Raw genomic sequence first — 14,588 nt, forward strand, 5'->3', positions numbered from 1 at the left:
AATAACTTGTCATATTGTTGTATAACTAGTTAATATCCTTTTGACTCATAAATTCCAGGATCAACAAAGAAACTAATAAAAAAGCAGAAAGCAAAATAAGGAAAAATTTAAATCTATACTTATAGAGACAGTTAATGTATATGCTTTTAAATCTTTCAAGCCTAAAGCACTTATAGTATGATCTGAAAATAAAGTTCATGACCTTCTACATAAATAATAATCTTTATTTTTTTCATTACAATTTAAATTTTAATAGCATCAAGGTTGAATGTCTTCCTCATTCTCATTCCCATACTCTTCAGTCAACAAGATCTATGTTTGAATTGCCAAACAAATTCCTTATTTTCTATTCTTACTGCCACGCATATATTCAGCGCATTCTCCCTTGCTCCTGGAATCCTGCAATAGCTCCTTAATTGGTATTTACAGCCAAGCTTTTTCCGCATTCACTGTTATACGTACCACCACTGGCGCATCCTCCCAAAACTCAATTTCATCTTGTGACATGCCTGGGCAGAATTACTAAGCCACTCGTCAGTACCTATCCATTTAAGCTTGAGCTCCTAGCCTGACTCTCAAAGAACACTACCGAATCTGTCCTTAGATCCGCTTTTCTTTCCTCTGCTGCTGTGTCCTGCACGAAATAGATGGTTCCAGTTTTATTTTCCCTTGTCACACTGCACGCAGCTCCATATGAGCACCTGGGCCATCCGGACCATTGCAATAGCTTGTTCCTTACCTGTCCTCTTTTCTACCCCCTCTGAAGTCCAACTACAGGTTTAGCTATTTTTATCAAATCCTCCTTAATCTACTCTGTCCCTAATGCATTATAGTCCAGATACCTCCTTTATGTGGAATAAAGCAGAGTGAAAATAAATATATCATCCTTAATGGTCTCCCTAGCTCTCCAGACTTCCTGAACACTCATCCAGATCGCTCATGCTTCCTTTAGCCTAGATGAGTGTCATTATCTCTGTAAGTCCTCCCTTAGTTTACCTATATTAGGAATTTTGGTGATAACTACTCGCATTTTCCTCTTTGTGTCGTCCATCCCATCTGTCCTATGACCTTAAACATCATAGTTGGGTTTTCTTTGGTTTGGTTTGGTTCTGGTGGTATGGGAATCAAACCCCGGCTCTCATGAACGGTAAGCAAATGTTCTACCTCTGAGCTACTTTTCAAATTGATCTATTTAATTTTTTTTTTTTTTATTGAGAGAGAGAAAGAGGCAGGTATAGGGAAGGATGAGGGTGTTTCAGGGCCTCCAGCCACTGCCAACAAACTCCAGATGCCTGCACCACTTTGTGCATCTGGCTTGTGTGGGTCCTAGGGAATCAAACCTGGGTCCTTTGGCTTTGCAGGCAAGTGCCTTCACTGCTAAGCCATCTCTCCAGCCCTCAAATTGATCCATGTTTTAACTGAGATATAAAGCAGCCCTTGCTAAGACATATTTCCCATAGTCCATATCTAGCATACAGATCTCTAGGCCTCAAAATCCCTCTGACCCAAATATTAAGAAACCACTTACTCAGGGGACTTATGTTTCTATTTTATGCTTGTAGACCATGTTCTTCTATATTATGACTGAAGGGTTTCAGAATAGCTAAAAAGGATTAACCAATCTGGAATGAATCATAAAAATCTCACAAAATAACTTCAAAAGACATTGATTGGTGTTTGGCTCCCTGTTTACTGCAATTTGCTGTAAAGGGCTTAATTTTCATTTTTCTCAGAAATACACCAAGTGTACACGCAAATGAAAAAGTCTCTCTCGCAGAGGTTCCAATGAATGTGTTCACATCAGACCCTGCTCCTCAGCCTGGGTGACACAGTTTTGCTTTCCAGGGTCCAGTTACCCACGGTCAGCAAGTCTGAAGCTAGTACCTACAAAACTCCAGGAGTAACTCGGCATTATTGGTGTGTGTCTAGCATTGTGGCATGTAGTTGTGGGGGGGGGGGTGTGTGGTGGATGCACGTGTGTGTGTATATAATGTTGTGCCATTTGGGCTAATGTGATGCAGCTGGAGGAGAGCATCAGGCGTCTCCCTTCATCACTCAACCACCTGTTTTCCCTTGCAATGGAGTCTCTTACTGATTCCAGAATTTGTTATTCATGAGCCTCAGTGATCCTCCAGTCTCCAGTTCTCACAGGACTAGGGTTAGACATGCGTTGCTCCGTGCCTAGCTTTTTTTTTTTTTTTTTTTTTCTCGAAGTAGGGTCTCATTCTGGTCCAGGCTGACCTGGAATTCACTATGTAGTCTCAGGGTAGCCTTGAACTCATGACGATCCTCCTACCTCTGCCTCCCAAGTGCCAGGATTAAAGGCGTGTGCCACCACGCCCAGCAAATATTTTAATTAGTTATTTGTGTGTGTGTGAGAGAGAGAGAGAATGGGCACACCAGGGCCTCTGGCCACTGCATAGGAACTGCAGACACATATGCCCCCCCCCACCTTGTGCATCTGTCTTGCGTGTGTCCTGGAGAATCAAACCCAGGTCCTTAGGCTTCAGAGGCAAATGCTCGAACCACTAAGCCATCTCCCCAGTCCTCCTAGATGTTTTGTATGAGTTCTGAAGATACAAAATAGCGTAGTCCCGGGCTCTCAAGCATGCACAGAAAACACACTGAACAGCTGAGCCATCTCTTTAGTGCAGTTCATGAGTTTTTGAGCACTTTCCTGAGCAGTCACACACAATACATGGTTCATGCCCGTGAGTCATTCAGCGGCCATCATGGTTATCAGAATCCCTGTCACAAGACCAGGGAGCATGTGTTTAAGGAACCCAAAGTACAACCGTAGTGTTGCGAATGAGGCTCCGGAAATAAAGGGTAGAAAAGCAGACAAACTCGGTGTCAATGGGAACACTAAACTAAGTGCACACAGAGCAGCAGCCTAACTCTGGAGGATGTGTGAAGAATATAGTGCATATAAAACAGCAGACTAGCCGGGCATGGTGGTGGCGCACGCCTTTAATGCCGGCACTCGGGAGGCAGAAGTAGGACGATCGCCGTGAGTTCGAGGCCACCCTGAGACTCCATAGTGAATTCCAGGTCAGCCTGGGCCACAGTAAGACGCTACCTCAAAAACAAACAACAGCAGACTAACTGGGGTGTGTGGGACGCTAACACGCACATTGGATAGCAGGCTAGCTCTGGTAAAGGCCGGAACACTAAAGCACACACAGGAAAAAGCACCGTACATTTAAGGTGTCAAGCATGCACCGGGGGCCATGAGATGTACCCCCTTGTGCATAAGGAGGACTCTATTTTCAGTTACTATCTTTTTTTTTCCCCCTAAGTTATACCACAGGCATCCTGCTTACAATTTACATTTCTGTTTCTAAATCGCATAGTTCGCAACACTCCTAGAATATACTGACATGAAAATCAGCATAATATGAGACTATTAGAACACGACTCAAAATAAAATGCCCCTCTCACTAACCTAAGTAGCAGTTGCGGGCTGGAGAGATGGCTTAGCGGTTAAGCGCTTGCCTGTGAAGCCTAAGGACCCCGGTTCGAGGCTCGGTTCCCCAGGTCCCACGTTAGCCAGATGCACAAGGGGGCGCACGCGTCTGGAGTTCGTTTGCAGAGGCTGGAGGCCCTGGCGCGCCCATTCTCTCTCTCTCTATCTGCCTCTTCCTCTCTGTCTGTCACTCTCAAATAAATAAATAATTAGCAGTTGTTCTTACTGAACAGCTCAAATGAACAAACCAGAAGTCCGTTGGGATGAGAATCCCAGGGCTGTGTGAAGTCTGTGTTTTTCTACATTCAGCACTGAGGTGTCCTACACGTCGAATAAAATAGGCAAAGCAAGAGTCCCCGGTAAGGTCAGTCAGTCAGTCCCTAAGAGACTAATTCTCTTCAAACTCAGCAGGAGCTTGCCCAACAGAGAGGTAGAAAGTACATTAAGGAAGCACTACAGGATATGAACATGAGAAAATCTAGAGAAATTCTCGAACACTGGCAATAAAATGAAGGCGCATGATACAACCACGGGTCTCCTCAAACACAGGAACTATATATAACAAGAGACACCTCCCTCCATCTATAAAAGGGCATGTGACAGCAGTTACCACTGCATTGCCTGAGGACTTCAAACCTGACACCACGGCTTTTGGTTATAAATTACAGTAAGGGGCTGGAGAGATGGCTTAGCAGTTAAGACCTTTGTCCGCAAAGCCAAAGAATCCAGGTTCAATTACCCAGTGCCCACATAAGCCAGATGTACAAGGTGGACCCTGAATCTGGAGTTCATATGCAGTGGCTGGAGGCCCTGACACACCCATATTCTCCCTCTCTCTCTCTCTCTCTCTCTCTCTCTCTCTCTTTCTCTCTCTCTCTTTCTCTCTCAAATAAATAAATAAATAAAATAGTTAAAAATAAATTACAGTAAGAAATATTTGCCTTGGACATGTTGGAACAGTGCCTGAAAAAATAAAAATCAGTATGATAGCCAGGCCAAGTCTCAAACAAACACTTTCAACTGCAGAACTAGTGAAGACGTCTCTCTTTTACAATGTAAGCATTAGCATTTATCATACAGATTAAACATGCCTCTCTCATATATGGAAAAAAATTTAAACTTGACTTACCTGCAGTACTGATGGCTCGCGGTTGGGAAAGGCAAGGGCAGAGCATTCTGCCTGGATTTTATCCCCACATGCTGCATACATGTATTGAAATTTCTTACTAAACCCCATTCATGTGATTAATTAATGGCAAACAAAAATAAAATAAAAGGTAGCCGGGTGTGGTGGCACACGCCTTAGATCCCAGCACTCAGGAGGCAGAGGTAGGGCGATCACTGTGAGTTCAAGGCCACCCTGAGATTACATAGTGAATTCCAGGTCAGCTTGGACTAGAATAAGACTCTATCTTGAAAAAAATTCATGAATAAATAAAATAAAATAAAAGGAGAGCCAGGCAGAGTGGCACATGCCTTCAGTCCCAGCACTCGGGAGGCAGAAGTAGGAGGATTGCTGTGAGTTCAAGGCCACCCTGAGACAACATAGTGAATTCCAGGTCAGCCTGGGCTAGAGTGAGTCACTACCTTGAAAAGCCAAAATAAATAAATAATAAAAGGGCTGGAGAGATGGCTTAGTGGTTAAGGCACTTGCCTGTGAAGCCTAAGGACCCATGTTCGACTCTCCAGATTCCACCTAAGCCAGACACACAAAGGTGAGGCAAGCACAAGGTCGCACATGCCCACTAGGTGGTGCAAGCATCTGGAGTTTGACTTCAGTGGCTGAGGCCCTGGCAGGCCAATTCTCTCTCTCTCTTCTGACTCTGTCTCTGTATCAGTTTCTCTCACATAAAAAAATATAAATTTTTAAAAAATAAAAGAAAAATAATGAACTTGATGAGAACTGGATCTCACAAAACATATTAAATAATATGGTAAATGAAATAAAATGAAGTCATGAAGGTCAACATATTAATAAAGCTGGTATCTATGAATAGTGAAATCAACTTAGTGAATCAAGACCCTCTGATTTTTTAGTGAAGCCATGCACAGTCAACGGATAAAGTAGAAGACCACTGTGTTCAAGGCAAGAATGGTCCTCTGAATCTTTCCTTCAACTGGTGTCATGTGTATCAGTGTGTATTCAAATGCAAACGAGGTTATCAAAATATATTCCAGAGTATGGAATCTCACCAAAAAAGAATCAAAAATCACTGAATTAAACGACTAAACAAAAACTAAGATTTTTTTTTTTTTATGCAACAGTTGCCTAGAAAATGAATGGGAACTAGATCCAGAATCTTTTGGTGCACTCAATTCTCTCTGTAATTACCAGCAAAATGAACACAGCACGCAGGGATAATTAATATTGGGCTTTGTTTTGTGATGGGCCTACCTTTCACTTGATTTTTTTAATTTTTTTTTATTTTTGTAGTCAGTGAATACAGTCAAGTTGATACCATTGTTAGCCTCCTCCCTGTCCTCCCCCCCTCCACAGGGACCCTCCTCATTGGGGTATATGGGTCAGGCATTGTGGGGTTAGCCTTTAGTTTTGGGTAGGAGGAAATGTCTCTGTATGTCATGACCCAACGTGTGGCTCTGACATTCTTTCCTCCCCCTCTTACGCAAATTTCCCTGAGCCATGTTGGGTTCGTCTTAGGTCTGCTTCAGTGTTGAGATCTTGGGAGCCTCTGCGTCTCTGGATATCGGTTTTGGTAGGAGTTGAGCGTTCTCTGTGTCTATCTCCTTCACCATTGTGCTGGTTCCTGGTTCGCCAAAAATACAGCATTCTTGCATGTTTCCCCAATTATTATTCTTAGTTTCAGCTAGAGCCCTTTTTAAAATTTTTTTGTTTTTTATTTTCATTTATTTATTTGAGAGCAACAGAGAGAGGAAGAGGCAGATAGAGAGAGAGAGAGAGAGGGAGAATGGGTGTGCTGGGGCCTCCAGCCACTGAAAACAAACTCCAGATGTGTGCGCCCCCTTGTGCATCTGGCTAACGTGGGTCCTGGAGAATCAAGCCTCAAACCAGGGTCCTTATGCTTCACAGGCAAGCACTTAACCACTAAGCCCTCTCTCCAGCCCTCAGCTGGGGCCCTTTTGAGGTATGATGGGGTGGTTCTGTTCCTTAGGATCTGCGTCTACCTGCATAAAAAGAAGCAGATTCTCCAATGGAGAGTAAAGTTAGCATCAAGTAAATGTGATAACCACTGTTTTTAGAGAGAATTTAATGGAGAGCGAGCTCATTGTTGGATCTGGTTCTGACTTGTTTCCCAGCACCAGCTATGGGTTCCATTTCACTGAGCAGATCAGTTAGCAAAACCGAGAGCAGTTGGTTTCCCACCATGGCTATGCACCACTATTGGACTTGTGTGGGCATCACACCAGGTTGTTTGCTGCTAAGTAGGTTAGACCATTTGTTGCTTGGGCAGATACTGATCATTATCCCCCCAGTCGATCATGTAGCACCTTCCAACACTAGACACACTGTCTGGGGACTGACTCCCTTCCGGCTTCCAGCCATGCCATGCCATTTTACATGTCAACCGGATAGGGTGTCTTCAGCTGTAGGGTCTTACCACTGACCTGTGGTGGGTCCTCAAACACTCTGACATAAATCTGTCTTCTTTTGGGAGACCTTGTAGGTCTCTGTGATCAAAAGCTCATTGTGGGGCTGGAGAGATGGCTTAGCGGTTAAGCACTTGCCTGGGAAGCCTGAGGACCCCGGTTCGAGGCTCGGTTCCCCAGGTCCCACGTTAGCCAGATGCACAAGGGGGCGCACGCGTCTGGAGTTCGTTTGCAGAGGCTGGAAGCCCTGGCGCGCCCATTCTCTCTCTCTCCCTCTATCTGTCTTTCTCTCTGTGTCTGTCGCTCTCAAATAAATAGATAAAAAATTTAAAAAAAAAAAAGCTCATTGTGGATGATTACCACCTGCTGGTACTGAGAGTTACAGGTCAGTGCCCAAAAAGAGAAGGAAGGACAGGATAAGTGATTTAAAAGAGATAGAGAGATGAGAAAGAAGAGGGAGAGACAGAAAAGCAGGAATAGGAGTTAATGGGCAGTTTTCATCATACCCTCTCCAGGGTCTTGTGAATCTGGTGTTTCCTCTAAGGGCCTGGTGGAGGTTCAACCATTTGGTTTGCTTTTAGGATGTAGAGTTTTATGGTACCATTGCCTTTTGGGTCCAGTTTTGTGTCCCTCTCCTCCCTTAACCTCCCCTCTCTCCTCACCCTCCCTATCGTCCAGACCTCGAGATGCTTGGTAGGTATGTCGGCAACTTGGGTAGATTCAGGTTAGGAGCTGTGGATGAGTGAGATTTTACGGCGATTATCTTTCTGTGACTGGATGAGTTCACTGAGAATAAGCTGTTCCAGGTTCAACCCTTTTTCTTCAGATTTCACTGTTTGTTTTTTTTTCCTTAGTGCTGTGTAGAATTCTGTCGTGTAGATATACCACATCTCAGTTATCCATTCATCTAATGATGGACATCTGGGTTGATTCCAGCTCTTGGCTATTACAAATTGAGCAGCTATGCACATGGTTAAGCAAATCTCGCTGAGCTGAGGCATGGAGCTCTTAGGGTAGATGCCCAGCAAGGGGATAACTGGGTCTGTTGGTAAGCCAGTGTTCCTAGCAGTCTCCATATTGAGCTTCTGGTCAGGATGGCATCCCCCTAACCTTGCCGCGACTCCAGGGAAGGAGAGGCAAGGAATCAAGGGGGTCACTGGGACTTTTAGGGGAGAGCCATCTCTAATAGATCACCACCAGGGGGAGCGTGCGGAGGGGCAGGAAAGGGGATCGGCTGATTCCCACGCTCGAGGGTAGCCCACCAGTCCGCCCCCCCCCCCCCGCAGTCACCCCAAGCTGACATCCTCACCAGAGTCCCAGCCTCAGGTGACTCTAGCAGTAACTGCAGGCGGGAGACCCAGGCCAGGAGGCCCACCTGCGCCCCCCACCCTGCCCAGGCACAGGCGATTGCCCGGATCCACACCACGCCCCCCTGCGAGGTCACAGATCCCCTCCCAACCGCCATGGCCTTCAGACACCACTCACCCACCCCCAACACTCACTCACCATTTGGTTCCTCTCCACCCCAACCCCAACCCCCCCCCATGACTTCCTCTGACCCGCTCTGCTTGGCCCCCCAGCCCCCCACCCCACCTCTTCAGATCCAACCCACTTGGCCCCGCTCCCCACGTGAATTCTGACCCCCTCCATTCTGCTCTGCCCCCTCCCCTCCCCCCCACCCCTCACCCCAGGACTTTGATAAAAGGTAGGAGAACATTCAGAGACACAAATGGGCCTACTGTGACCTGGAATTCACTATGGAGTCTCAGGGTGGTCTCGAACTCACAGCGATCCTCCTACGTCTGCCTCCCGAGTGCTGGGATTAAAGGTGTGCGCCACCATGCCCGGCTTGCAATGACTTTTTTTTTTTTTCACAGTGACAAATGGTGCTATTTAAAGAGAACGAGTATAATAATATTTATATTATACCATAAAAAAATCAATAAATCTAAGTGAGATTTTACAGCTCACAGTGAACAGAACAAACTTTGCAATGTCATAGCCTACCACAGGCACTTGAACCAGCCCATTCAAGCCCAGTTTCCAGTGAAGCAGCATCATGTGAGCAAATCTGGCCTCTCATTTACAATAACGGGCTTCATGCAGAGTGACCAGGTGGAGCTGGGAAGAAGGAAACAAGACTGGGACCCTGGTGATGAAAATGTCAGCCAGACGTAAATGTCCTTGTGAGAAGAGTTGGCCGCACATTAAGGGCACCCTTGCAAAGAACCCAGAGATCCTGGGAGATAGCTTGGGAGAGAGAGAGCTCCTGAGAGGGGGTGGGCTTCTGAGAGAGCGAGGGAGAGAGAGAGAGAGCACTGCTGAGAGAGCTTCTGAGAGAGAGAGAGAGAGAGAGAGAGAGAGAGAGAGCTTCTAAGAGAAAGAGCGAGAGAGAGAGGGAGAGAGAGCTTCTAAGAGAGAGAGAGAGCTTCTAAAAGAGAGAGAGAGCTTCTAAAAGAGAACATGCTTCTGAGAGAGAGAGAGCGAGAGAGCTTCTGAGAGAGAGAGCTTCTAAGAGAAAGAGAGAGAGAGAGCTGAGAGAGAGAACTTCTGAGAGAGAGAGAGAGCTTTTGAGAGAGAGCTTTTGGGAGAGAACATGCTTCTGAGAGAGAAAGAGAGAGAGAGCCTCTGAGAGAGAACGTGCTTCTGAGAAGAGGGATCGTGGGAGAGAGAACTCAGAGAGGAGCGGTGGCGGGGAGCAGGTCATCAGTTTGGAGCCCAAGAGGACACATGGCTGACGACACAAGTGGGTAGCTGGCCTGACCACCGATCCTGCCCAAATCCTCTTGCAGCTGCTAACCATGCCAGAGACCACGTCCCGTCAGCCCAAGGCCCAGACAGACCCGCCCTGACTTTCGGTGGTTATGCAATAGCTGAGCTGTCCCCCTTGGGTGAGACAGGGCAAGTGTTCAAGTAAATGGACTCTCCAAGCTAGGCTGTCTTCCCAAGTGGAACAGAACATTTGCCCCATGCCCAGCAGATCTGGGCACCTCGCTCCCAGGGAGCCTGCATTAACCACAACCTACTCATGCGTGATTGCTTTTGAGGGACTTTCCTATCCTGAAGAAGGCCATTCAGGGAGCAAACGAAAGCTTCTGTACGTACAGTCTATTGTCTCCACCTGTTAGGAGAAGCAGAGAGAGAGAGAGAAGAGAGAGAGAGAGAGAGAGAGAGAGAGAGAGAGAGAGAGAGAGAGAGAGAGAGAGAGAGGGAGGGAGGGAGGATTGGGAAGCAGCTTGTCGGGATATTAACTTGCTTTTGTTTTTACTGGTCCAGAACAATGAGAGCTGTTTCTGCTTTATGTTTTATTTTCTTCTACCTGACTGAAGGCAGTTATCCAGGCATCCTTACCTTAAATGAGACTGCCAAACCAAAGCCAAAAGGTTCCTGAAGAGAACCTGTCTCTTCTTTGTTTTAGGAAGCAGAAATGCAAGAAAGGGATATTCTGTTAAGGAAAAGGAAGAGAGATTCTGCTCTGACAGTGAGGTTGCAAAGAAGATCTTTCACTGTCACAAAAAGCAGGGGGAGGACGTGGTGGCGCACGCCTTTAGTCCCAGCACTCGGGAGGCAGAGGTAGGAGGATCTCCGTGAGTTCGAGGCCACCTTGAGACTCCATAGTGAATTCCAGGTCGGCTTGGGCTAGAGTGAGACCCTACCTCAAAAACAGTGGGAGGACTGGAGGGATGGCTTAGCAGTTAAGGCATTTGCCTGCAAAGCCAAAGGACCCAGGTTCAATTCCCCAGGACCCACATTAGCCAGCTGTACAGGGGAGTGCAGGCGTCTTGGAGTTTGTTTGCAGTGGCTAGAGGCCCTGGAAAACTCATATTCTCTCTCTCTCCCTCGTTCTCTGTCAAATAAATAAATAAAAATTAAAAAAAAAAACAGGGGAGTGGGGAAATGTGCCATGGTACAGAAAAAGTCAAAAGTCTCAAGTAGAACGGAAGCCTAATCCACAGAGTCACAATTCCCAAGAAATAGACAGCCACATAAACCCAGAGAGGTGAAAGCTTGGCTCTAGGGAGCATGACCCGAGCACAGATCCTCACACGTAGATCATTATGTAGCCGGCTGCTTCCAAGGGACCACGTGAAGGTGAGTTTACACAGCCAGCATATTGCCCATCAGCAATGCAGACTGGGCTCCAAGGAGCCTCCTGAATACCGAACTACTGAAAACTCCCCAGGATCTTCCATAATATGCCGGGGGAGAGTGGGAGGCATCCCAGCGCCAGCCTAATGACCAACACTGACTGGATGTGGAAAGACATTAGAATCTGATGTAAATTTTATTTCAGATATAAAGAGATGCAGCACTTTGCCATGTAGCCATCACACCCAAGGCGGCTATGCTTATCATATTGTACATACACACGGGGAGCTGGTTCAGAAGAGCTTCATAACAAGAGGAAAAGAGGATGATATCAGGGCTGGAGGGATGGCTTGGTGGTTAAGGCGTTTGCCTGAAAAGCCAAAGGACCCTGGTGTGATTCCCCAGGATCCATATTAGCCAGATGCACAAGGGGGCACATGTGGTCTGGAGTTCATTTTCAGTGGCTGGAGGCCCTAATGCACCCATGGTCTCTCTCTCCCCTCCTTTCTCTGTCAAATAAATAAAAATAAAATATTTAAAAAGAGAATGACATCAAAATAAAAAGAGAGGCTGGGCTGGAGAGCTGGCTTAGCAGTTAAGTGCTTGCCTGTGAAGCCTAAGGGACCTGGTTCGAAGCTCAATTCTCCAGGACCCACATTAGCCAGATGCGCAAGGGGTGCACACATCTGGAGTTCGTTTGCAGAGGCTGGAGGCTCTGGCACACCCATTCTCTCTCCTTCTCCCTCTCCCTCTCCCTCTCTCTCTCTCTCTCTCTCTCTCTCTCTCTCTCTCTCTCTCTCTCTCTGTATCTATCTACCTGCCTCTTTCTCTCTCTGTCACTCTCAAATAAATAAAAATGAACAAAAAAAATTTTAAAAAGAGAGGCTAATGGAGAGAGGAAAGGGACATGATGGAGGGTAGATTTGTGAGGGTAAAGGTGGAGGTGGGGAGAGAATTATCATGGTTTATTGTCTAAAGTTATGGAAGTTGTCGATACAAAAGTTTACAAAGGAATACAGAATAAATATAAAATTGTATGTTCAGGGCTGGAGAGATGGCTTAGCGGTTAAGCGCTTGCCTGTGAAGCCTAAGGACCACGGTTCAAGGCTCGGTTCCCCAGGTCCCACGTTAGCCAGATGCACAAGGGGGCGCACGCGTCTGGAGTTCGTTTGCAGAGGCTGGAAGCCCTGGCGTGCCCATTCTCTCTCTCTCCCTCTATCTGTCTTTCTCTCTGTGTCTGTCGCTCTCAAATAAATAAATTAATTAATTAATTTAAAAAAAATTGTATGTTCATATCTGCACTTAAGTTATAATTTTATTTAATTCCATATAGCAAATAAATGTTGAGCAGTTCTGTGACAGACAAAACTTTGTTTCACAATATACAGTCGAGTCCCGCTGAAGCTCACTGAACCCATGTATTAAGCTCCCAAAGTTCACCACTCTGCATCACCAATGGCTCTTGAAAACACATAGTCTCTCCCTCCAAAACACATGATGCCATCTTTCAAGTAGAACTTCCATCTGCTCTTGCTTCGATGAATCTGAAGGGAGAAAGACGATCTACATTAATTGTGTTTGTAACTATTTGCATTCTTGAAAGTACTAAATGGGATGATCCTGACTCAAAAATTCAAAGAAGTAAGTTCTTTAAGAATGCCTCCTCAAGATAGTTTATTCACTCTTCAGCAAATATTTGAGTTCCTACAAGCCAAATACTGTTGTAGGCATGGGAAATATATTAGTTATCTATACATATACAGAGCTATCCTTCAGGGCAGAGTGTTAGTGAGGGGCTGATTCTGTAAGCCATATAGATGCCAAATTCTGTGGATGCTCAATCAGTGACATGAAAGGACTTTATGTATTTGCATATAATCTATACTCCTATGTACCTTAAAGCATCTCTACATTATTTATAATTTCTAATGCAACAGAAAGGCTTTTAAGTAGTAGTTATGCTTTATAGTTTAGGGAATAATGACAAGAAAAAAACTATGTACATGCTGGTAACTTTTTGAACATTTTCGATCCATAGTTGGTTGAATCTGTAGAGGTAATTGCAGGTGTGAAGGGCTGGTTATAGGTAATATATATGCAAAAGGCACATTTCACGTGTGTGTGTGTGTGTGTGTATGGATGGATAGATAGATAGATAGATAGATAGATAGATAGATAGATAGATAGATAGACAGATAGATAGATAGATGTATATATCTTGCCTTTAAAGAATTTACATTTTAATAGAGAGGAAAACCAAAGCCTAATAAACTATGTAAAATATTCAAAGGTAATATATGGGTACTGTGAAAAAATATAGCAAGAAATAGAAGATCACTAATAAGAGGCAGGATTAAAGTTTCTTATGGTGATATTTTAGGAAGACTTGATAACAAGAGCTGATAGCGGCAGGTGCTGGTTCAGGAGCAGAAGTAAAAGGACCCAAGGGACAGCAGACTGTATTGCTCAAGAGCACCCACATATATAACAGAACAAGGCAGGAAGATGTAGCTAATGTTATCAGAAATGAAAAGGGTGTGTTCCACAGCAAAGAAAAAAGTTACAATAAATCCCTGAGTAAGGCCAGAAGATACATCTTAATAATCTGTTAGATCCTGCTGGCTGTCCTTCGGATTCAATAAGTCACCCTAGATCCCAACAAAACAAAAGAAAAAAAAAAAAGAAAAGAAGAAATCCTACTGCTTCAAGAGGTAAGAAACTGCAAGATGATTGTTACCTCTGAGCAAAGGGCAAGTGATCGTTTAAAACCTTAAGAACATGTGGTCAGGGCATGTAGCTGTGGGTGAGAAGGCAGCCACGCGCAGGAAGAGACAAGGTCACTGAGATTTGGGCATATGTTGTGAAACATAAAAGATAAACTTCCTTTTGTGCATTTCAAAATGTTCTAATAGTATAAATTTTTCTGATTTGGGATCCTGAGCTTTCTTTTACACATGTCTCATAAGCTGATTCCTGAACTCGGCATGGGCAATAAAATATGAACAGAGCTAGGAGTTTAGCAAGTCAAGAACTCAGTGTGATCAAGTGACTGCACTTCCAGAATCCAACAATAATTAGTGCAGTATCATGCATCTGCTACTACAAAAGCATATTCCTTGATGTAAGGAAATAGAGAAAAATGCATGTTCACACACCCCTCAGTTCAAAAATCTGTGACATGTTTAGTGGAGGAAATCCTAAAAGCAATCCTACAAAAATCAGGACACAGACTTGGCAGCTCTAGAGGTCCTGAGCAGTCCAAATAAGACAAAAGTATTCTTGGGGTGAGCTAGCGAAATTAGGCAAAACAGGCAGAGATAGACCAGGGAAGTTGAGATATGTTCACAGATGTAATGGATGCATATTAAAAAATCAATATAGCTGGGCTGCACGGATGGCTTAGCGGTTAAGGCAAATGCCTGCAAAGCCAAAGGACCCAGGTTCAATTCCCCAGGATGCACGTAAG

General features: G+C 44.9%; 1 protein-coding gene across 1 annotated transcript in view; it reads right to left on the minus strand.

Moving 5' to 3' along the window:
- Positions 1–12,552: 12,552 nt before the first annotated feature.
- Gtf2a1l (general transcription factor IIA subunit 1 like) overlaps positions 12,553–14,588 on the minus strand; it is a 64,397-nt gene continuing 62,361 nt past the window's right edge. Inside the window, exon 9 of the mRNA XM_004660150.2 lies at positions 12,553–12,666. Coding sequence (XP_004660207.2) covers positions 12,559–12,666 — 108 coding nt within the window. The 3' untranslated portion in view covers positions 12,553–12,558. The remainder of the gene's footprint in view (positions 12,667–14,588) is intronic.

This window comes from Jaculus jaculus, chromosome 18 (assembly GCF_020740685.1).
Source record: "Jaculus jaculus isolate mJacJac1 chromosome 18, mJacJac1.mat.Y.cur, whole genome shotgun sequence".
Taxonomy (NCBI): Eukaryota; Metazoa; Chordata; class Mammalia; order Rodentia; family Dipodidae; genus Jaculus; species Jaculus jaculus.